Source organism: Lepus europaeus, chromosome 5 (genome assembly GCF_033115175.1).
Source record: "Lepus europaeus isolate LE1 chromosome 5, mLepTim1.pri, whole genome shotgun sequence".
NCBI classification, from domain to species: domain Eukaryota; kingdom Metazoa; phylum Chordata; class Mammalia; order Lagomorpha; family Leporidae; genus Lepus; species Lepus europaeus.
The window spans coordinates 77,343,089-77,367,959 of NC_084831.1; the positions used below are offsets into that span (position 1 = coordinate 77,343,089).

General features: G+C 41.6%; 1 protein-coding gene across 5 annotated transcripts in view; it reads right to left on the reverse strand.

Annotated features, from left to right (window-relative positions):
• The window catches only part of TTLL7 (tubulin tyrosine ligase like 7), a 158,985-nt gene that overhangs the window by 58,357 nt on the left and 75,757 nt on the right, over positions 1 to 24,871 (reverse strand). For all 5 annotated transcript variants that reach the window (XM_062193417.1, XM_062193414.1, XM_062193416.1 and 2 more), the window contains 2 exons: positions 18,402 to 18,560; positions 11,376 to 11,470 (listed from right to left, as the gene is read on the reverse strand). In XM_062193417.1, the coding sequence (XP_062049401.1) occupies positions 11,376 to 11,470; positions 18,402 to 18,560 (254 nt within the window). The remainder of the gene's footprint in view (positions 1 to 11,375; positions 11,471 to 18,401; positions 18,561 to 24,871) is intronic.

Here is a 24,871-nt window from a genome sequence, read left to right on the forward strand (position 1 = left end):
AGTATGAGGACACGGACCAGGGAAGCAGCAATGGGGTTAGAGAAAGAGTATGAGTTTAGAATGGTGTCTTTGAGGATGAACGGATATTCTTTGAAGCCTAATTAGATGTGAGAAATGGGAAAAGTGATGAATTTGTGATGACAGCAAGATTGCCAAATTGGTGACTGGGTGACAGAGAATATAATTTTACCAATGATGAATACAAATTTGGCTTTGACCTTCCTCAGATAAGGAAAAAGGAAATGCTAGGATTTAAGTAGCTCTTAATTTTTTAAAAAGATTTATTTTATTTATTTGAAAGACAGAGTTACAGAGAGAGGTAGAGGCAGAGAGAGAGGTCTTCCATCCGCTGGTTTACCCCCCAGATGGCCGAAAAGGCCAGAGCTGCACCAATCCAAAGCCAGGAGCCAGGAGATTCCTCCAAGTCTCCCATGCAGCTGCAGGGGCCCAAGGACTTGGGCCATCCTCCACTGATATCCCAGGCCATAGCAGAGAGCTAGATCAGAAGAGGAGCAGCCAGGACCAGAACCGGCGCCCATATGGGATGCTGGCGCTTCAGGTCAGGGCATTAACCCGCTGCACCACAGCGCTGGCCCCAGTAGCTCTTAATTTTTAAATCTTGTACACTCCATTTTATCTAGAATGATCAATTGTATATAATATTTAGTTTAAAGGAAAGAAAAGGAAACCAAAGTGGAAAGGACATTAGAGAGGAATGAAATCAACAAGGAAAATAATGGAGAGAAAAGAAGGAAGGATTGAGACACTAGGCTGAGCATGCTGTAAAAAGACTGATATGCACATCCAAAAGATACTAGGGAGATACAGACACACAAACAGTTCAAACACACAGAGAGAAAAAAAAGTAAGCACCCATAGAAGTTCCTTCAGAACCTGCAAGAAAGAGAAAAGCAAACCATACTGAGGAATCCTATAAAGTAATGCTCCCACATTCTGGGTGATGGGCACGCAGTGGGAGTGCCAAGAGAGAATCTCCCCATGACAGGCAGCAGCCCTACAGAGAACTCCAACCAAATAACTAGCATTGCTTCGTCTAGGAAGTGCATATCAGGGCTGACGACACAGTGTCAGGAGCCCTCCAGAAACAACGGGTTCTGTGGAGAGAAAACTAAGACACCTAAGACAGGTAAACAAAATGACCAAAAGCAGTACACCCTGATTGAACACACACAATTTGAGTTCAGGACAGTCCAGCAGCAATCTCTTCTCTAAAAATGGGCAACAATATTTCAAAAACTGAGGAGCAAGGAGATTAACTTCCTCCAGCACTCCAGATGGCTGTGCAGTCAGTAGCTATGGCACCATTATTTGTATTTGAATAAATGGAAAAGTCTGACAAAACTTGGCTGAAGTCTTACTTTCCAAAATGGGGAATACCTCATTTTCTTTTTTTAAAAGATTCATTTTATTTTTTTGAAACACAGAGTTACAGAGAGAGGTAGAGACAGAGAGGTCTTCCATCTGATGGTTCACTCCCTAGTTGACTGCAATGGCCGGAGCTGCGCCAATCCAAAGCCAGGAGCCAGGAGCTTCCTCCAGGTCTCCCACACGGGTACAGGGGCCCAAAGACCTGGGCCATCTTCTGCTTTCCCAGGTCATAGCAGAGAGCTGGATAAGAAGAGGAGCAGGTGGGACTAGAACCAGCGCTCGCATGGGATGCCGGCGCTTCAGGCCAGGGCGTTAACCCGCCAGCCGGCCCCACCTATATTCTAAAACTAGTTTTTCTTAGGTCAAAATTGGAAAGGCTAGGATCAATGGGAAATTATGTTGACTGATTTCTTGAGGCATCAAAAAGAGAGAATGATAAATTAGCCTCATTACAAGGAGTTTAAGAATAATTTTTGAGATTGTGAAAGAAAGAGCAACAGAAGCTGCCAGAAAAAACCCAACTGCCCTTGAGCCTTCATATCCACTTATTCTACCCACAGCTCCTCCCTATCTTTTCTTCTCTGAATTACCTCCAGCTCTGGATCTCAAGTTTTCTCCTCCCCCTCCACCTGAAACTTTAACTATAATTAATGAAAAGAAAGAAAACACAGAGAAAGGAATGAATGTTGTATCCCCTCATTTTAGAACCAAACTCACTACTGTGGGGACTAATGTGCTATGTATGCTCCCTTGACAAAAACAGAATCAAAAGCCTTTGTATCAGCCAATTCAAGACCCATTAGAATTTGCAAAAGAATTTCAAATTAATCCCAGTACCTAGGACTCTGGGTAATCTGATTTATACCAATTAGTTCAATTACTGGAATCAGGGAGTAAACCTGAAGAATTGTTTAGATGAGCAGAGTGGAAGAAACTACTCAATGACTTTGATAAAACAGATGCTGATGCCTGGAATACTCATAAAGAGATTAGGATGTATTGAGTATACGGCTGCCCAAAGTCTGAGTCACAGATTGGGTTAAGATGCATAAGGTTAAGACCTGATGAACCTCTCCCTGATCTTTATATTTGTTTTGAAAGGACTTGTGAACAACACTCCAGGATTCCCCCTGAAATTTTTTTTTTTTTAAGGCAGAGTGGACAGTGAGAGAGAGAGACAGAGAGAAAGGTCTTCCTTTTGCCGTTGCTTCACCCTCCAATGGCCGCCGCGGTAGGCGCGCTGCGGTCGGCGCACCGCGCTGTTCCGATGGCAGGAGCCAGGTGCTTCTCCTGGTCTCCCATGGGGTGCAGGGCCCAAGGACCTGGGCCATCCTCCACTGCACTCCCTGGGCACAGCAGAGAGCTGGCCTGGAAGAGGGGCAACCGGGACAGAATCGGTGCCCCGACCGGGACTAGAACCCGGTGTGCCGGCGCCGCAAGGCGGAGGATTAGCCTAGTGAGCTGCGGCGCCGGCTCCCCCTGAAATTTTTAAAAATCACAAAAATGACAACCTTCTACATTCTGGCTTCACAGAAGTGTTTGCTAAAGAACTAATCAGCAAATTAAAAAGAAATAATGTAACCTAGGTGTGTCTTCCCACATGACGGTCTAGTGACTCTAGCTGACCAATTGTCCTAGACTACAACTGAAAAGGGGAAAAACAACCTCCAAAATCATGAGCTTGCAACTAAAACATCTAAGTTCCCAGTGAGCTTCCAAGAGATGAAGACATCAAAGACCACAAACTAAGCCCTGGGCACTTTGTGTATTGAAAACCACCTCAGTGAAGAACTCCCTACAGCCTCAATGCAAATGACCCTATCAAGTATTCCTGACAGACTCCTGCACCACCAAACTGAAGGGAGTCAACTCTTGAATACGTGGTTTAAATCTCAAGCATGCACCTGAATCAACACATAAAACCAAAGCGGACTTCTGAAGCCATCGATAAAACTTGTCTGCATTTATGGAAAATGACCCAAACAGATGAACTCTGATGATTCCAAAATTAGCTTTGCTTTTGACCTATATTCTTATATTTTTATATCCACTGATCCTGAATAAATCTGTTCATCTATTAAAGATCATGATTGGGATCTTTGGCATTATCCTTGCAATAAGTTCTTACTCGGTTGTGATAATGATTAGAGTTGTATTTAAATTTTACCATATGAGCATTAGTAGACTCCCTTTAATTAATCCTCTCTAAGACACCACCCTTATTCTTCTCCATGGTTTAATCCCAACAGAAATAGCCTGGCCTGAAGAAAAGTTAAAAATAAAATACCTGGGCAGGTGTTGTGCTGCAGTGGGGTAAGCCATGGATTGTGATGCCTGCATCCCATATCGTAGTGCCCAGTTTGAGTCCCACCTCTGTCTCTGCTTCCAATTCAGCTTCCTCTTAATGTGCCTGGGAGGCAGCTGATGATGGCCCAAGTACTTGGGTTTCTACCACCCATATGGGAGACCTGGAGGAAGTTCCTAGGTCTTGACTGCATCCTGTAGCTGTTGCAGTCATTTGAGGAATAACTAGCAGATGGAAGATCCCTCCCTCTAGATCTCCCTTTCTATCTCTGTCATTCTATCTTTCAAATAAATATTTTTAAAAAAAATACAAAACCAAGACTAGATAACAATAAGATCTATCACAAGATCCAATAATTGACTATGATAAAGAAGACAAATAATGTTGGAGTTAGTAAAAGAACACAGCAATATTTGTGAAAATTTTTCATTGATTAGGATACATGTTACCTTCTGATTCAGTGTATCTTATCTAGGACATATTCTTTTTATAGTCATTCTTGTTCTCCTGTCATTTATTACTAATGAGTTGCTTGCAAATGTTGGTCAAGATGCTGTAGATGTCAACAGATCCAAGTAAAAGCCCAGATGATAACAGCACAACTAGATATGATCCAGGATATTATTAAGTTATAACTTTACTAGTGTGAAATCACTGCTACATCACTATTGAGAGACCTTCTGGGAACGAGCCTTCTCAACTATATGGTATCATATTGGTGGTTTGCCTACATACGCACAAACTAGTGATAGGTGGCCAAGAGGGCAAACTGAGAACAAACTGCCTCTAGAAAGCTTGCAAAGCCTCCAAGAGAGCCATCTACTGAGGACCGTCTGAGAAGTATGTGGACACAGGGTTATTAAGAGTATCCACCATGTCAACTGACTTGTGTAATGTACACATAGGATGTTTTGTTTTAGTTATTCAGAGCAACCTTAAACAATCCTTTGTCCTGCTCTAGAGCTTATCTGGTCCCAGAAACATCCTTCTTAAGTATAATCGGTAGCTTTCTTTTTTTTTTTTTTTTTTTTTTTTTTTTTTTGACAGGCAGAGTGGACAGTGAGAGAGAGAGAGAGAGACAGAGAGAAAGGTCTTCCTTTGCCGTTGGTTCACCCTCTAATGGCCGCCGCGGTAGCGCGCTGCGGCCGGCGCACCACGCTGTTCCGATGGCAGGAGCCAGGTGCTTCTCCTGGTCTCCCATGGGGTGCGGGACCCAAGCACTTGGGCCATCCTCCACTGCACTCCCTGGCCACAGCAGAGAGCTGGCCTGGAAGAGGGGCAACCGGGACAGGACCGGTGCCCCGACCGGGACTAGAACCCGGTGTGCCGGCGCCACAAGGCGGAGGATTAGCCTGTTGAGCCACGGCGCCGGCCCGGTAGCTTTCTTTTTAGTAAGTTCCTTTCAAGGTACCTTGTATCTGAAGATGTTCGTAACAAACCATGTTCGTAAAAAACTAATGCCCAACTTGTGAGAAAATTTGCCCCTGCTTAGCTAAAATTTGCTCTTCTGGGCCAAGCCAATACATGCTCACAGTGTAATGACAAATGAAAATTTAATTCCATGTTATACATAAATTCTGACCAGAATTTGACCATTTCAGGATACTTCCTAAAACTTATTAAAAGTCATCAGGCTTGTACCTCTCTCCCAGGCCTCTCTCAGTCATATTCTGCCCTGAACTAACCTCATATAAAATTTTCACAGAGCCTGTTTATTTCCATCAACAGAGGGCTTCAAAGAGAAAGTCAGGCTTGGCTAAGTTTTTTTTTTTTTTTTTTAAACTTTTATTTAATGAATATAAATTTCCAAAGTATAGCTTATGGGTTACAATGGCTTCCTCCCTCCCATAACTTCCCTCCCGCCCGCAACCCTCCCCCCTCCCGCTCCCTTTCCCCTTCCATTCATGTAAAGATTCATTTTCAATTCTCTTTGTATACAGAAGATCAATTTAGTATATATTAGGTAAAGATTTCAACATTTTGCCCATATAGCAACATAAAGTGAAAAAACTACCATTGGATTACTAATTATAGCATTAAATAGCAATGTACAGCACATTAAAGACAGAGATCCTACATAATTTTTTTTTCAAAATAATTAATTTTCTATGCCATTTCCATTTTAACACCAGGTTGTTTTTTTTTTTTTCCATTTCCAATTCTCTTTATATACAGAAGATCACTTCAGTATATAATTAGCAAAGACCTCATCAGTCTGCGCCCACACAGAAACGCAAAGTATAAAAATACTGTTTCAGTACCAGTCATAGCATCACTTGGCTTTAGACGACACATTAGGGACAGATCCCGCATGGGGTGTAAGTACACAGTGACTCCTGTTGCTGACTTAACAATTTGACACTCCTGTTCATGGCGTCAGTAATCTCCCTAGGCTCTAGTCATGAGTTGCCAGGGCTATGGAAGCCTTTAGAGTTCGCTGACTTTGGTTGGCTAAGTTTTAAACAAGGAGTTAATAGAAATGTGGCATATACATACAACAGAATGTTAGTCTTGAAAAGGAAGGAAATTCTGAAACATTCTACAACATGGATGAACTGGAAGACATTATGTTAATAGAAATGAACTAGCAACAAAGGAAAAATAACTGCATTATTCTACTTCTGTAAGATACTCAGCATAGGTGCTATGGTTTGAATGTTTGTTCCCACCAAGCAACTCCTGTTGAGACTGGATTGCCATTGTAACAGTGTTTGGAGGTGGGAAATTAGGGAAGTAATTAGGATTAGAGGAGTCATGAGGATGGGGCTCCCATGATTGCATTAATGGCTTTATAAGGGGAGGGAGAGAGACCGACACACTCAGGGGTAGCTGGCTTGCGCTGTCTTCCTGTGTGGTGCCTGTACCACCTTACCTCGGGATCCTGCAGAGGCTCCACCAGCAAAAGGCCCTCTGCAGATGCAGAGTCCTCTCACACCTGGATCCCAGAACTGTGATCTTTATTATATGTAAGCTACCCAGTTTGTGGGATTCACTGACAGCCAGCAGAAAAGTGGACTACGCCAGTAGGACACTCAAATTCATAGACAGATGAATGGTGACTGCCATTTAGGAAAGTGAGGATGAGGTGTAGTGTTTAGTAGGTACATTGTTGCAGTTCTGCACCATCAAAAGAGTTCTGGAAATAGACGATGGTGACAGTCCCATAACAATGTGAATGTAACTTGATGTCGCTGAATTATACACTTAAAAATGGTTAAAATGGGGGGGCCACATCATGTGCAGTGGGTTAAGCCACTATCTGCCATGCTGGCATCCCATATGAACACCAGTTTGAGTCTTGGCTACTCTACTTCCAATCCAGCTCCCTGCCAATGCTGTATATAAAGATAATTGGAAATGAAAAAAAACAACCTGGTGTTAAATTGGAAATGGCATAGAAAATTAATTAATTTTTTAAAAAAAATATTATGTAGGATCTCTGTCTTTAATGTGCTGTACACTCTTATTTAATGCTATAACTAGTACTCCAACAGTATTTTTTTTTCACTTTGTGTTGCTATATGGGGGCAAACTGTTGAAACCGTTACCTAATATATACTAAACTGATCTTCTGTATATAAGGAGAATTGAAAATGAATCATGATGTGATTGGAAGGGGAGAGGGAGCGGGAAAGAGGAGGGTTGTGGGTGGGAGGGAAGTTTTGGGAGGGGGAAGCCATTGTAACCCATAAGCTGTACTTTGGAAATTTATATTTATTAAATAAAAGTTAAATTAAAAAAAAATTCTTTCTCTTTGTACCTGCCTCCATCCTTTCTCTAAACCTATTTCTCGCCTATAATCTTTATCCAAATGAATGGCATATTGGCAAACAAGATAGTCAAGCTAGAAATCAAGGAAGCAGTAGAGGCTTTAAATTCCTGGTACCTACCCCAGTAGTAGTAGGCACTCAGTAAGTGCAAGGAGCTGTTGAATGATTTGCAGAGCAAGAGAGTAGAAGCTGCAGAATGGGGTGGGAGTTATACCGGAAGCAGGAAGGAAACTAATTTAAAAAAAAAAGTCCAAGAGAGAGATAAGAAATTCTTTTTTTTTTTTTTTTTAAGGCAGAGTAGACAGTGAGAGAGAGACAGAGAGAAAGGTCTTCCTTTTGCCGTTGCTTCACCCTCCAATGGCTGCCGCGGTAGGCGCACTGCGGCCGGCGCACCGCACCAATCCGATGGCAGAAGCCAGGTGCTTCTCCTGGTCTCCCATGGGGTGCAGGGCCCAAGCACTTGGGCTATCCTCCACTGTACTCCCTGGCCACAGCAGAGAGCTGGCCTGGAAGAGGGGCAACTGGGACAGGATCGGTGCCCTGACCGGGACTAGAACCTGGTGTGCCGGCGCCGCAAGGCGGAGGATTAGCCTAGTGAGCCACGGCACCGGCTAAGAAATTCTTAAACTTGGAAAGGAGAAAAGGCAATTAAGTGGTAGTCACAAATTTGACAGGATTCAGTTGATTCAGAATAATAAGAAAGGAATTAAGGAGAACTCTCTGCTTTGTAGCCTGGAGTTTTATGCAAATAGTTTCATCATCAACCAGCAAAGCAAGGAAAGAAAACTATGTTTAGGTGATTATTATTCTATTGTACTTATACATGAGCATATATTTCCCTTTCAATAAGTGAGCCACTTAAGGAGAGAAAATTTTATGTATTTTTCTATCTCTAGCTCCTAGTACAGTATAGGACACACACACCTGCTTTTTTGGGGGGGGGTGGGGATTGATTTATTTGTTTGAATGGCAGAGTGCAAAGACAGAGAGAAAGAATCTTTCACTCACTGGTATACTCCCCAAATAGCTGCAATGACCAGGGCTGGACCAAGTAGAGGCCAGGAGCCTGGAACTCCATCCAGGTCTCTCACACGGGTTCAGGGCCCATCTTTAATTACTTTCTCAGGTGCATTACCAGGGAGTTGGATTGGAAGTGAAGTAGCCAGGACACCCAAATAGGATGTGGCTATCTCTGGTAGAAGCTTAACCCACTGTGCCACAATACTGGTCCCCTAGCATAGGCTCTTAAAAATGTCCAGGGGCCAACACTGTGGCATAGTGGGTAAAGCCACCGCCTGCAGTGCCAGCATCCCATATAGGCGCTAGTTCGAGACCTACCTGGCTGCTCCACTTCCAATACAGCTCTTTTCTATGGCCTGGGAAACAGTAGAAGATGGCACAAGTGCTTGGGCCCCTGCACCCACGTGGGAGACCCACAAGAAGCTCCTGGCTTCGGAACAGCACAGCTCTGGCTGGCGTGGCCATTTGCAGAATGAACCAGCAAATGGAAGACTTCTCTCTCTGCTTCTGCCTCTCTGCCTTTCAAATAAATAAATAAATCTTAAAAAAAATAAAAGTCCAGAAGAGACAAGATCATAGGCTCCAACAAAATTATCCGACTAATTATCTGATTTGATCTTTTTATACTGTGTATACGTGTTGAAATATTTCACTGTACTGCATAAAAATGTGTAACATATTAACAAAAGCTTTTAAATAAAAGTTTTTACGATTTATTCATTTATTTATTTGAAAGGCAGAGCGATACACAGAGAGTGATCTTTTTTTTTTTTTTTTTTTTTTTTTTTTTTTTTTTTTTTTAGACAGGCAGAGTGGATAGTGAGAAAGAGAGACAGAGAGAAAGGTCTTCCTTTTTGCCGTTGGTTCACCCTCCAATGGCCGCTGCGGCCAGCGCACTGCACTGATCCGAAGCCAGGAGCCAGGTGCTTCTCCTGGTCTCCCATGCGGGTGCAGGGCCCAAGCACTTGGGCCATCCTCCACTGCCTTCCCGGGCCATAGCAGAGAGCTGGCCTGGAAGAGGGGCAACTGGGATAGAATCCAGCGCCCCAACCGGGACTAGAACCCGGTGTGCTGGCGCCGCAAGGTGGAGGATTAGCCTGTTAAGCCACGGCGCCGGCCCTAAACAAGTTTTTAAAAAGACACAAAACATCCATAGATAATGTCCTAAATGGGTGTCATCATTGTCAAATTCAGAAAACATGCCAAAAACAAACCAAAAAAAACCAAAAAACAAAAAAACCCTAAACACAAGCTTATTTGAATAGTACTAAACTTTCACATGCAAAAAAAAAAAAATGTACAGGCACATTTTTTAAATAATCTAAAATACTTAATGCATGTGTATCTGCTAAACAAAAACTGCTCATTCTACACCTCCCTCATTTCTACTCATTTCTTTTAGGATCACTAAAATAGAATTTAGAAAAGTCAGCCTTGCCTCAGACAAAAGAAGGAGCTATATTAAATAAAAAAAGTTATCTGCACCCCCAAGTTTATTGCAGCTCAATTCACAATAGCTAAGACATGGAATCAACCTAAATGCCCATCAACTGAAGACTGGATAAAGAAATTATGGGCTATGTACTACTCTATGGAATACTACACAGTGGTTAAATAAATAAATAAATCCGGTCATTTGCAACAAGATGGATGAATCTGGAAAACATTACACTTAATGAAATAAACCAGTCCCAAAAGGACAAATACCATATGTTCTCCCTGATCTGTAATAACTAATAGAGTACCTAAAAGGAAATCTGTAGAAGTGATATTGACACTTTGAGAAGCAATGACTTGAACAGCCCTTGTCTTTACTGTTGGGGAACAGTTTTTATTTTTTCTTAATGGAAAAATGGGACTTGAAATGGGAGAGGGAGGAGGAGGTGGGGTAGGAGTTGGGGGTGAGAGGATGGATATGATGGGAAGAATCACTATATTCCTAAAGTTGTTATGAAATTTGTACTCATTAAATAAAGTTTATTTGAAAAAAAAAACATTTATCAACAGCTTTATATGTCCATTGCCTGCATTCATGATGCTTTGCACACAAAGCTATTTCTCAGTCAAGTATCTGCTAAATGTGGAAATATTTTAACAATTGCTTGGGAGCATCCCCTAGTTCCTCTAGAATTCTTGAGTGACAATTTGGAATATTTGAAATCATAAATCTCTTGAGCTTAACTACCTCAAAGGTCCTTTCATCCAACACACTAACTTCATTTGGAACACTTAAAATGATAAACACCACACCGTTCTAGGAAGCAGTTCAGGAAAACTCCTAACACACTTCTTTCAGGATGAGTCGCAGCTTTTCCCACATAAAAGCACGTCAAGTGTTGGAAATCCATGATCGTGTACACTGCAACCAGCCCACCATTGCTCCTTCTACGTCTGCCCACAGATCTTGGTTCCCTGTGCCTGCACTACTGTCAGAACGTTGCCCTTCACTGCACAGGCAGCTCAATCCAGCAGGGAGATCCCTGCTCAGAAAGGCCGGAACTCAGGTTTGCGATTTCTTTCTTTTTCCTGAATGACCCCTCTGTGCTTTCGTGTCTTCTTGTAAAATGAGGAAGGCAATCCAGAGGGTTCTCCTAAAGGAACTGACGTCTCCAATTCAACCTCATGCTCCGTATTAAATAACCATACCACCACTGGCCTAATCTGACTGCATTTACCACATATGTGCAGCACGACACAGGAGGGAAGAGCCATATATGGGGAGAAAGGAAAAGACTTTGTGATTTAAAAAAATAGTATCAGTTTAAGGAACAGATCAATAAATTCAAAGTGTAAAGAGAAAATATATAAAAGGTTATAAGCCAATTTCATGTAAATGATTCATCTATGCCAAATTGTAGAAAAAGTTCCAAGAGATGGAGCAAATACTTTACCTGATGTTCAGCAGCTTCAGCGCGTTCAGCAGCACTCCTCTCTTTACGTCATAGTCTATTTTCTGATCAGTTCCAAAGCTTGGGGCTCGGTTAATCTAAAATTTACAAACAAAACAATGAAAGCAGCCTAATGCTGGAAACTCAGTAAATATTCAACACATATTTGTTAGTCTAATGAGGATCTTCAACCAGCAGGGCTACACAATGACTCTCAAAACTTCACAAGGTGGATGACCCATTCACCACTGGGACATCTCCATTCCCCATCACCACAGGTCAAGCAATTAATTACGAGGGAGTGACTACGAGCGCCAGTCCGTCCTGGCTGCCTCACTTCTGCGTCTTCACGGCCGGCATTATCTGGCTCCTTCCCTTTCACTTTATGGAAGTTAGAAGTGGTTTACCCTGACAGAATGGTTGGAAGCCCAGTAACAGGAGATGACATTCACATTACCAACATATATAATATCCTATACATGCACAGATTTCACATATAGAAATGATCAGTGCCCTCTCTGTACCAAACCAGCTCCTCCTGATGAGTTCATCTATTGCTGCCTAGAAACAAAGTTAGTTTGTTGCTACCTGGCTCAAACAATAATTCATCAAACTCCATTTCCAAAGACAGCAATGGCCGGCTCCGCAGCTCACTTGGCTAATCCTCCACCTGCAGCACCAGCACCCGGGGTTCTAGTTCCGGTTGGGGCGCCAGATTCTGTCCCGGTTGCTCCTCTTCCAGGCCCAGGAAGGCAGTGGAGGATGGCCCAAGTGCTCGGGCCCTGCACGCGCATGGGAGACCGGGAGGAAGCCCCTGACTCCTGGTTTCAGATTGGCGCAGCATGCCGGCTGTAGTGGCCATTTTGGGGGTGAACCAACAGAAAAAGGAGGACCTTTCTCTCCCCCCTCCCCCGCCCCCCCCCCCCGTTCTAACTCTGCCTGTTTAAAAAAAAAAAAAAAACAGGCAGCAATGATAATTTCAGAAGAGACTGCTAAGGGCAGCTACAGACTCCGTGAAGTTTTCTAACTATGCAAGGATTGTAAGGGGACTAAGTAGGCCATTGTACTACCATTCTGCTTGCTGACATCATTTTTTTGTTTTGTTTTAAGATGAAAAATAAGAAGCGACAGTTTATACCCTGAAATCCACTATACAATATTCTACCACTTCAATAGCTGCAGGGTTTTTTTTTTTTTTTTTTTTTGGTCTTTATTGTTATTGCGTTTTATTGTTGTTATGAAAATGTAACTGTTGGAGCTGGCGCTGTGCTGTAATGGGTAAAAGCTGCTACCTGCAGTGCCGGCATCCCATACGGGCGCCAGTTCAAGTCCCGGCTGCTCCACTTCCCATCCAGCTCTCTGCTATGCCCTGGGAAAGCAGTAGAGGATGGCCCAAGTTCCTGGGCCCCTGTACTCAGAAGCTCCTGGCTTCTGGCTTCAGATTGGCCATTTGGGGAGTGAAGCAGTGAATGAAAGACCTCTCTCTCTCTCTCTCTGCCTCTGCCTCTCTGTAACTCTGCCTTTCAAATAAATAAATAAATATTTAAAAAAGAAAGAAAATGTCAAGTCTGCAATATCAGATGCTTAAGAAAATTGCTTAGTCAATTAAATCAATTGTTTAGAATACTGCTGAATTCAAAAACCAAGATTTAGCTTTGTGATCACCAACCCCCAACCTCTTGGGTTTTCTTAAAAAAAAGAAACAGAATATAAGTTACTAGTCAAAATTATACAAAACCATCACAAGAGACAAACAGCTGCTCACATGCATTCCACAACTGGACCCTGAGGAAATACCACATTACACTCAATAAATCATCCAGCAATACAATTTCTCTAATTAGGAATGCAGGGAGGGTGGGTCTTGTGGTGTAGAAGGTTAAGCCTCTGCCTGCAGCATTGGCATCCCATATGGGCACCGGTACAAGCCATGGTCACTCCACTTCCGATCCAGTTCCTTGCTATTGCACCTGGGAAAGCAGCAGAAGGTAGCCCAAGTGTTTGGACCCCTGCACCCAAGTGGGAATCTCAGAAGAAGCTCCTGGCTTCAGCCTGGCTCAACCCTGGCTGTTGTGGCCATTTGGGGAATGAACCAGAAGATAGAGTATCTGTCTCTCTCTCTCTCTCTCTTTCTTTCTGTATCTCTGCCTTTGAAATAAATAAATCTTAAAAAAGAAAAAGAAACAAGGCACAGGTTCACTCAGAAAAATAAACAAGAAAGGATCAGCTGTAACCCCAATACCTAGTGAGGGGAGTAGGAGCTATCCCCTTTGCTCCCTTAGTTCTTATGTCGGCTCTTTGGCTGGATCTAGGACCCCAATGCATTCAACGCTGATCAACAAGAGAAAAGCACACAACAATTTTATGAACTGGGTATGTACATGGAGATTCACAAAAGTGTTAAGTCCAGGAAATCACCAAGGTATGATGCCTTTATACTTTTACACACACACAAGCACATCTGTGAAGGGGTGACATGACAAATCGGTCTCTGGACTAGGACAGTAAACTCTGGGAGTGTCATGAGGAGACAGACTGGGGAGGGGTGGGGAAGACGGCGGAAGATAAGCGTTACTCCTGCCAGTCTGTTTATTCAGGTGCACTGCAGCTCCAATTGCCAGGCTGCGATGATAAGGCTATTTCTCGGCCTTCATATAGGCAGGATCTCTCCCCCAGAAGGATCTTTACAGCTTGCTGCACTGCAGGAGAAGTCAAGCCAAATGGCCCTTTCTCAATACAAGGTTGTTCAGGCAATTTCAGCTGGAAGGAATTAATGCACCAGTCTGGCATCTTTTCCTGTAACTCCTTCAAGTCTGTTGACCATTTGGTAAATAGTACTACAGATATTTTCTATGCATGCATTTTAAAATAGCATTTTACCTTTAAAAAACATATCCAGGGCCAGCACCAAGACATAGTGTGTAAAGCAGCCACCTGTGGCACCAGTGTCCCATATGGGCACCTGTTTGAGTTCTGCTGCTCCACCTCTGATCCAGCTTTCTTTTGATCCACCTGGGAAAGCAGCGGAAGGTGACCCATGTGCTTGGGCCCCTGCCCCAACGTGGGAGACCAGGAGGAAGCTCCTGGCTTCAGCCTGGCCCAGTTCTGGCCACTGTGGTCATTTGGGGAATGAACCAGCAGATGGAAGATCTCTACCTCTCCCTCTCTCTTTCTAACTCTCTCTTGCAAATAAAATGAATAAATCTTAAAACACACACACGTCTATAAAAAGTATATTTTATAACCCCAGTTTTTCTCTTAACAGTGTGTCTTGAGAATCTTTCATCATGCCAGCATTTTGACAAATGCATGGCTTTCTTTCTACAGAGATAACCTATATTGTATTTTGACTTCTTTGCAGGTTTCTGGTTTACAAGGTGATAGACATCATGTCTTTGTGATAAGGTCTCAAGGAGAACAAAATTGCTTGAAAATTGCAACATCCATTTATTCCAAATCAATTTAAGAAAGAAAGCGTATCAATCTGTTACTTCAAAGCTCTGAACATTTCTTCCTACAAGTTCAGAGAATGGGCAAAGCAATTTACATGAAAAAAAGTTTCAATTATATAAATGCAAATCTCTGAAAGTTATAATGACAGATTAATGACAGCTCTGTTACTATGTGTGACAAGATTATAAAATAAACAGGATAATCTATAGCCATACCACCCTGAATGTGCTAGATCTCATCTAAACTAAACAAGATATTTAAGAACTGATGACTAAATGGCACGCTGAAATGTTGTGTATCTTTACAGAATTCCATAGGAATTCCATGACAACTTGCAGTGTGGAATTCTGTCAGGCATATCCCTTCTCCTGGATTGTATTGAGGTCTTCGTTTAAAACAACTTCATATCCCTCTTCCTTTCTTCTCTGCTATAATGTAAAAGAAACAAACCCATGAACAAATATACCTTCAGAAAATAAACTAGAGTGTAAAGGCAGAAAATTTTTTTCAATTTTATCATTCACGATTGTTCTTGGGTTTTGTTTGCTTTTAAATTTCATGAGAAAGGTGAAGAAAAAACATAGAAGAAGAACTGCAAGGGGCTGATACAAGAAACCGTGGGAATTGGGGTTCTACCCAGCCAACATGCTCTGTAATGCTGAAGGTTCCTTTGTTTCTCATTTCCTGCCCTGTTTCTGAAACAGACAATCCCAGCAGATGTTAGAGCATTAAAGTCCAGCAGCTTGTAAATGCATGCAACAATAACAATTATTAGAAAATGAATTAGATTAGAATACTATTAATTTTCTAAAACATAGTTTTATTATCAAAACAAGCACAACCATTTCCTGCACATTAAAGCATCAATAACAAATTCTGTGTTCCTAAATTACTGTAATTCTCTCCCTCCTACAGCCTTCTGCCCACCCTCACCTTATCTCTCTCTCTCTCAGCAGTCTTAAAAACTCTTCTCAGCTGTTTCTTTTGCAAACTTTTCTTTTTTAATAAACTCTCAAATACACACACAGACACAGACAAATCAGTCCCATGTCTGTGTTAAATCCATGTCTCCTCCTCCTACTTACAACTGTATAAAACACACAGGTGAGTCCCCACCAGAGCAGGGCAAGCATTTTGTCTTCTTGCATCCCCACCACCTTGTTAAATGTAAGGGTCCCTAAAGCATTAGCAATATATTCACAATCCACTCAACTTACATGTTTTTCCCCCTAAAAAAATGTTCTGCACTGCTTGAAAATTTCTGCAATTTTACCACCATCAATTATTACTTGAAATTATTCTAGTTAAACCAGTACCATATTCTTAGATGCACCTTCTACTTTATTCCACTTGATGGCGCCAAAAGGTTTTTAAACGATGTATATTAAGCCTCACTACAATTTTGGCTGGCAGAAGAAATACAAAACAAGAACTACAAAAGACCCTTTTGATTGTTTTAAAATAATGAATGTTTATTATCCACAGCTGTTTGTTACTATGGAATTTTTTTAATGATCTGACTGACCTGAATATGATGAAGGAGGGGATAAGCAATGAAGAAGCAGTGCAAACAATAGTATTTTGAGTTTTAAAAAATAAAATAAAATACAGAATTCAACTGATCAGTGAATTTTGACTTAGCTTAATGGGAAACTCCAGTTAGGTGAATGAGTTTTTTAAAAGGTAACCTACACAGTGCTTTTCCCTGCTATCCCTTCAGGCTCTTCTCTCTCAGCCCATTTAAGACCAAAGATAAGTAGCAGGGACAAAAAAAAAAAAAAGAAAAGTACCACTAACAAGAGGAAAGGATTACTGCAGACAAAGAAGTACATCTAAAGAAAACGTCAGGCCTTGCTCAAGTGTTTTCATATCCACAAACAGGGGGAAGCAAAAGATAAACAAAATCCCTTATTTCTAGGACCCAGACTGGAGCACACTTAAATATCCAACAGAGGGAACATATTTCCATAGAAATATGATACATACTGTTTGTTCACAATAGGTGAACATACACACACCCTCAAATTGGCCTTCAAATTCATTCCTAAAAAATATACTTTGAATCTACCTGTCATTCAGTCTGCTTATGCAAACCTCGATATTACAAATGCAACTCTCAACTTCTGAGTCACGAATAAAAAGGGAGATAATTTAAAAATGAAAGGCAGCTGTGGGTTATATCTCATATAGCAGCATATTCCTAAACATGTAACTAATCCAATGAACACTGTTTAGATGGGTGCTGTTTTCCTAAATGGTATTTCAGTGGCCATGAGGAGGTTCTACAACCCCAGATCAGGAAGTGGAGGAGGAATGGCTGTGGTGTGGGCCTTTGGGAGGCAGGAGTTTTCAGAGCCCCTATTCTGCGTGTGGGTGGCGTTACAAGAGAAGAGAGAAATCAGAGGAGACACACACACACGTGCTCCATGTTTACTGACACGTAGTGCCCTGCACCGAGCTCCACCAGCAAGAAGGCCCTCGCCGGATGCTGCTCCTCAACCTCGAGTCTCCAGAACCATGAAGAACTGTTTTCTTTCTAAAGGACGGTGCCAGGCGCCCTATTACACAACAGAAAACAGACTAATACATATTATTCTATCTTCTCCAAATGTTAAATGGCCTTTTATGATCAAAGAAAACTGAAGACAGTTCTAATCATACCAGGGATTGGGAACACACCCAATGCCACACAGTTGCCAGGAAGGACACGAAAGGAGACCCAGGCACACAAGACAGTGTCCAAGCAGCACCTATGCCACCCGAGGTTTTAGGTACCAAATACTGATTAATGGACCAAGTACAGCCTCTCTTCTTTTGAAGGAGAGATACACTGAAGCCAGGACCCTGAAGCCTAGGCCCCATGCAGGAAAGACAACATCCAGAGTTTATTACATGATAGAAACCATGCAGGTGAGGAAATAGTAGACCAGGTTACCAACCAATAAATAAAGCAGAGCCCCATGTACATTCAAAGTTCCTGGCCCAGAAATCCTCTCAATGCTAGTTTGGGAAAAGTAATATGAAACACATATTAATTTATTCTCAGAACTGATTTATTCCATGAATTTTCTCTTTGCTTTTTTAAAAAATGATTTATTTATTTATTTATTTACTTATGATTTGAAAGGCAAAGTGACGAGAGAGAGGGAGAAACAGAGAGATCTTCCATCTGCTGGTTTACTCTCCAAATGGCCACAACAGCCAGGGCTGAACCAGGACAAGGCCAGGAGCTAGGAACTTCGTCTTGGGGCTTCCACATGGGTGGCAGAGATTCAAGTACTTTGAGCTATCATCTGTTGCTTCCTAGGTGCAATAGCAGGAAACTGGATGGGGATCAAGCATAGCCAGGACTTGCACTGCTGCTCGGGCACGTGACACAGGTGCTGCAATGGTGGCTTAAACCGCTGCACCACAGAGTGCCCGTGCCTCCCTGAATTTCCTCTTTCTCCGACATGCTCACTTTCAGGCTTCATTCTGGTCAGCTGATGGGACAAGAGCATCACGCACACCCTGAAAGGCATCTTCTTTAATTCAAAGGAATAATGATAACTTCTTTCCTCTGAACAAATGCCTTACCTCCAGAAGCCATGGCTTTAGTTTTCTATCCAACAAAATATCAAATCCCAGGACTTCAAAGCAGACACTCTCACTTCCTGGAGGTTGGCCAGGTCTGCACATTCGATACGCATGCAGGACATGCGGTTCTGCCACAATCAGAGTCTTCACCACCAATTCCTATGAAGATTGTGATAAAAGAGCAGGTTAAAACGCCTTTTATTTTTTGTGCCTCATTTACATATGTCCAAATACAACCTGGTCCTGTAAAGGAGCATCCTAACCAGATACACAAGGCTCCATGCACCCAGCCCCTGCCACAGTTCTGACTTCATTTCACCCAAGTCTTTCCCCTGACCCCCACCCACCCACGATGCTCCAGTCATGCTTTCTTTCTTTAGGTCCTGTAAGTGGGTCACACTTCGGTCCTTTGCACTAGTTGCTCCCTCTTCCTGAAACACTCTTTCCCCTATGTTCTCATGTCTGGCTCTTTAATATCCACAGAGACCTTCCCCAACCCTTCATGCGCAAACCACCAGTAACCATTCCTTGCTGCATCACTATACATGATATGTTTTTCTTTTTTGTTGGAAGTAGGGCCCTTATCTGTCTTACGTAACCCCATTCCCAGTGCCTACAACAGAACTTGGCATTTAGCAGAAAATCAAAAACATCCGTAGACAAGGTCAGTATAATAAACATAGACAAATGTGGCTTCTATTTGTTAAACAGGTAAGGCAGGAGCTCCGTACAGAAGACGGTGGGGGTGACACAGAAGACAAATTCCAAGGAGATTGAATTATTTCACAAACAGCATTATGGAAACACCATTAAGACAAAGGCTCAACGAGCTCAAAAGGCAGAGCCTCTGAGAGCTGTGCTTCTTTGTACAGTGATTTTAGTCCATAAGGTCTATCCAAGAAGGAAGTGCTGCCTATCAAAGAAGCAGCTATCGGGGCAGGCATCTGGTGGGGTAGCTAAGACACCAGCTGGGATGCCCATGTGCCATTTCAGGGTGCCTGAGTTCACTCTGTTCCCAATTCAGCATTCCTGCCAACAGGCACCCTTGGAGGCACCAGGTGATGGATCAGGTAATTGGGAACCTGCCAACCCCAGGGAAGACATGAACTGAGTTCCCAGCCTTGTCCCAGCTGTTTGAGACATTTGGGGAGTGAGCGAGTGGATGGGAGAATACATCTCTCTGTTTCTCTCTCTGCCTTTAAGATAAATTTAGCTCTTTTTGATTTGCATTTCTCTGATTGCTAGTGATCTTGAACATTTTTTCATGTGTCTGTTGGCCATTTGGATTTCCTCTTTTGAAAAATGACTATTGAGGTCCTTGGCCCATTGCTTAAGTGGGTTGTTTGTTCTGTTGTTGTGGAGTTTCTTGATTTCTTTGTAGATTCTGGTTATCAACCCTTTATCTGTAGTATAGTTTGCAAATATTTTTTCCCATTCTGTTGGTTGCCTCTTCACTTTCCTGTTTCTTTTGAAGTACAGAAACTTCTCAATTTGATGCAATCCCAAATGTTAATTTTGGTTTTGACTGCCTGTGCTGCTGGAGTCTCTTCCAAGAAGTCTTTGCCTGTGCCTATATCTTGCAGGGTTTCTCCAATGCTCTCTAATAATTTGATGGTTCTGAAGGGAGGAGAGAACTTCCACTTTGACTATGACCCTATCGGAATAAGATCAAAGTCAGCGAACTCTAAAGGCTTCCATAGCCCTGGCAACTCATGACTAGAGCCTAGGGAGATTACTGACGCCATGAACAGGAGTGTCAAATTGTTAAGTCAGCAACAGGAGTCACTGTGTACTTTCATCCCATGTGGGATCTGTCCTTAATGTGTTATCTAATGTGCAGTGATGCTATAACTAGTACTGAAACAGTATTTTTACACTTTGTGTTCCTGCATGGGTACAAACTGATGAGATCTTTACTAATTATATACTGAATCGATCTTCTGTATATAAAGATAATTGGAAATGAAAAAAAAAAAAAACCTTGGTGTTAAATTGGAAATGGCATAGAAAATTAATTTTTTAAAAAAAATATTATGTAGGATATCTGTCTTTAATGTGCTGTACACTCTTATTTCATGCTATAACTAGTACTCCAACAGTATTTTTTTTTCACTATGTGTTGCTATATGGGGGAAAACTGTTGAAATCTTTACCTAATATATACTAAACTGATCCTCTGTATATAAAGAGAATTGAAAATGAATCATGATGTGATTGGAAGGGGAGAGGGAGCGGGAAAGGGGAGGGTTGCGGGTGGGAGGGAAGTTTTGGGAGGGGGAAGCCATTGTAACCCATAAGCTGTATTTTGGAAATTTATATTCATTAAATAAAACTTTAAATTAAAAAAAAGACATAGGTACAATGCAATATCATGAAAAAATTCATAAAATAGTATTACAGAAAAAAAAATAATTTGATGGTTTCAGGTCGTAGATTTAAGTCTTTAATCCATGTTGAGTGAATTTTTGTGTAAGGTGATAGGTATGGGTCTTGCTTCAAGCTTCTGCACGTGGAAATCCAATTTTCCCAGCACCATTTATTGAATAGACTGTCCTTATTCCAGGGATTAGATTTGGATCTTTGGTCAAATATAAGTTGGCTGTAGATGTTTGGATTGATTTCTGGTGTTTCTATTCTGTTCCATTGGTCTATCCATCTGTTTCTGTACCAGTACCATGCTGTTTTGATAACAACTGCCCTGTAGTATGTCCTAAAATCAGGTATTGTGATGCCTCCAGCTTTGTTTTTGTTGTACAGGATTGCTTTGGCTATTCGAGGTCTTCTGTGTCTCCATATGAATTTCAGCATCATTTTTTCCAGATCTGAGAAGAAGGTCTTTGGGATCTTGATGGGTATTGCATTGAATGTATAAATTGCTTTTGGGAGAATAGACATTTTGATGATATTGATTCTTCCAATCCATGAGCATGGAAGATTTCTCCATTTTTTGGTATCCTCTTCTATTTCTTTCTGTAAGGTTTTGTAGTTTTCATCGTAGAGATCTTTAACGTCCTTGGTTAAGTTTATTCCAAGGTATTTGATTGTTTTTGTAGCTTTTGTGAATGGGATTGATCTTAGAAGTTCTTCCTCAGCCGTGGCATTGCCTGTGTATACAAAGGCTGTTGATTTTTGTGCATTGATTTTATATCCTGCTACTTTGCCAAACTCTTCGATGAGTTCCAGCAGTCTCTTAGTAGAGTTCTTTGGGTCCCCTAAATAAAGAATCATATCATCTGCAAAGAGGGATAGTTTGAGTTCTTCCTTCCCGATTTGTATCCCTTTAATTTCTTTTTCTTGCCTAATACCTCTGGCCAAAACTTCCAGAACTATATTGAATAGCAGTGGTGAGAGTGGGCATCCCTGTCTGGTACCAGATCTCAGCGGAAATGCTTCCAGCTTTTCCCCATTTAATAGGATGTTGGCCCCGGTGAGAATGGCTCACATTCAGAAATCTACCAACAGCAGATGCTGGAGAGGATGTGGGGAAAAAGGGACACTAACCCACTGTTGGTGGGAATGCAAACTGGTTAAGCCACTATGGAAGTCTGTCTGGAGATTCCTCAGAAACCTGAACATAACCCTACCATACAACCCAGCCATCCCACTCCTTGGAATTTACCCAAAGGAAATTAATTTGGCTAATAAAAAAGCCATCTGCACATTAATGTTTATTGCAGCTCAATTCACAATAGCTAAGACCTGGAACCAACCCAAATGCCCATCAACAGTAAACTGGATAAAGAAATTATGGGACATGTACTCCATAGAATACTATATAGCAGTAAGAAACAACGAAACCCGGTCATTTGCAACAAGATGGAGCAATCTGGAAAACATCATGCTGAGTGAATTAAGCCAGTCCCAAAGAGACAAATATCATTTGTTTTCCCTGATCGGTGACAACTGAGCACCAAAGGGGAAACCTGTTAAGTGAAATGGACACTATAAGAAACAATGACCTGATCAGCTCTTGTCCTGGCTCTAGATGTACAATGTAATACTTTATCCTTTTTAGTATTTGTTGTTGTTGTTGTTGTTGTTCTACTACTAGTGGTTGAACTCTGTAATTAACACACAATTATTCTTAGGTGTTTAAATTTTAACTGAAAAGTGATCCCTGTTAAATTTATGAGTGGAAAAAAGAGAGGGAGGAGATGTACAATTTGGGAAAAAAAAAAAAAAAAGAACTGGGACATGCTCAATCGGACTTGCCGCAAATGGTGGAGTTAGAAATGTGCCAGGGGATTCCAACACAATCCCATCAAGGTGGCATGTACCAATGCCATCTCACTAGTCCAAGTGAACAATTTCAGCTCACAATTGATGGCTCTGATAGGTCTAAGAGTCAAAGGGATCACACAAACAAGACAAGTGTCTGCTAATACTAACTGAATGAATCAAAAAGGGAGAGAAGGATCCAACATGGGAAGCGGGATACACAGCAGACTCATAGAATGGCAGATGTCCTAAACAACACTCTGGCCTCAGAATCAGCCCTTAAGGCATTCGGATCTGGCTGAAGAGCCCATGAGAGTATTGTAGGCATGGAAAGCCAAGATACCATGAAAAAGAAAAAAAAAAAGACGTAAATGAAAGATCTCTGTGAGTGAGATCCCAGTGGAAAGAACGGGGCCATCAAAGAAGGAGGTACCTTTCTCCGAAGGGAGGAGAGAACTTCCACTTTGACTATGACCCTATCGGAATAAGATCAAAGTCAGCGAACTCTAAAGGCTTCCATAGCCCTGGCAACTCATGACTAGAGCCTAGGGAGATTACTGACGCCATGAACAGGAGTGTCAAATTGTTAAGTCAGCAACAGGAGTCACTGTGTACTTACACCCCATGTGGGATCTGTCCTTAATGTGTTGTCTAATGTGAAGTGATGCTATAACTAGTACTGAAACAGTATTTTTACACTTTGTGTTCCTGCATGGGTACAAACTGATGAGATCTTTACTAATTATATACTGAATCAATCTTCTGTATATAAAGATAATTGGAAATGAAAAAAAACAACCTGGTGTTAAATTGGAAATGGCATAGAAAATTAATTAATTTTAAAAAAATATTATGTAGGATATCTGTCTTTAATGTGCTGTACACTCTTATTTCATGCTATAACTAGTACTCCAACGGTAGTTTTTTCACTTTGTGTTGCTATATGGGGCAAACTGTTGAAATCTTTACCTAATATATACTAAACTGATCTTCTGTATATAAAGAGAATTGAAAATGAATCTTGATGTGAATGGAAGGGGAGAGGGAACAGGAAAGGGGAGGGTTGTGGGCGGGAGGGAAGTTATGGGAGGGGGGAAGCCATTGTAACCCATAAGCTGTACTTTGGAAATTTATATTCATTAAATAAAAGTTTAATAAATGAAAAAAAAATTAAAAAATAAATTTAAAAAAATTTAGCTCTTTTTTTTAATTCAAAAGAAGTGGCTATGTAACATTTTCTGTGAGGATACACATAATACTACTAGGATGAGTTATTAATGCTGATGTTTAAATAATTATTCCACTGAAGTTTGAAAACAAGGATATGGAATGTGGAAAAACTGTCTCACTTGATTTGCTTATAACACACTGTTTTTATAAATCCCCTCTACAGGTGTTGGCATTACAGAAGGGCAATAAAGAACATGGCTTCAAAGTCAATCTTTCTGGGTTTGCTCTTGGCATTGCTACTTGCTGGCCTTCTTATTTGGTAGCTGTGCAACCTCAATCATGTTGCTTAAACTTTGTGAGCTCTGTTTTTCCAAAATCTAAACTGCAAAAGGTTGATATAAGCACAAAATTAGACTTCATGCAAAACTCTTACAGTGCCTTAAACAGAGTAAGTCTTCAGTAAATGTTGGCTACTCTATCACTATCATTACTGCTATTCCAGAATAATATCCTATCATTCTTCCAAAACTTCACCTCTTGTGTCAGGTCAGGCACAAATATTCTACTACCTGGTTGGAGCAATAATTATTATATGAGGAAAGGGGGAAAGATAGACATTAATATCACTGATGTCAGAACCACAACTGAGTTCCTATTTGGGGATAAGCATCACAGATGTTGTAGAAAGCTGTTTTCAAAAAATTGTGTTCTGGGCCAACACTGTGGTGTAGTATGCTAAGCCTCCATCTGCAGCGTCAGCATCCCATATGAATTTCAGCTCATGTCCTGCCTGCTCCTCTTCCAATCCAGCTAGCTCTCTGCTATGGCCTGGGAAAGCAGTGGAAGATGGCCTAAGTGCTTGGGCCCCTGCACCTGCATGGGAGACCCGGAAGAAGCTCCTGGCTGCTGGCTTCAGATCCGCCCAGCTTTGGCCCGTTGTGGCCATTTGGGGAGTGAACCAGTGGATGGAAGGCCTTTCTATCTTTCCCTCTGTTTGTAATGCTACCTCTCAAATAAATAAATAAATATTTTTTAAAAATTGTGTTCAAGATGATAAATTCACAGTAGCACCACGGTGTATA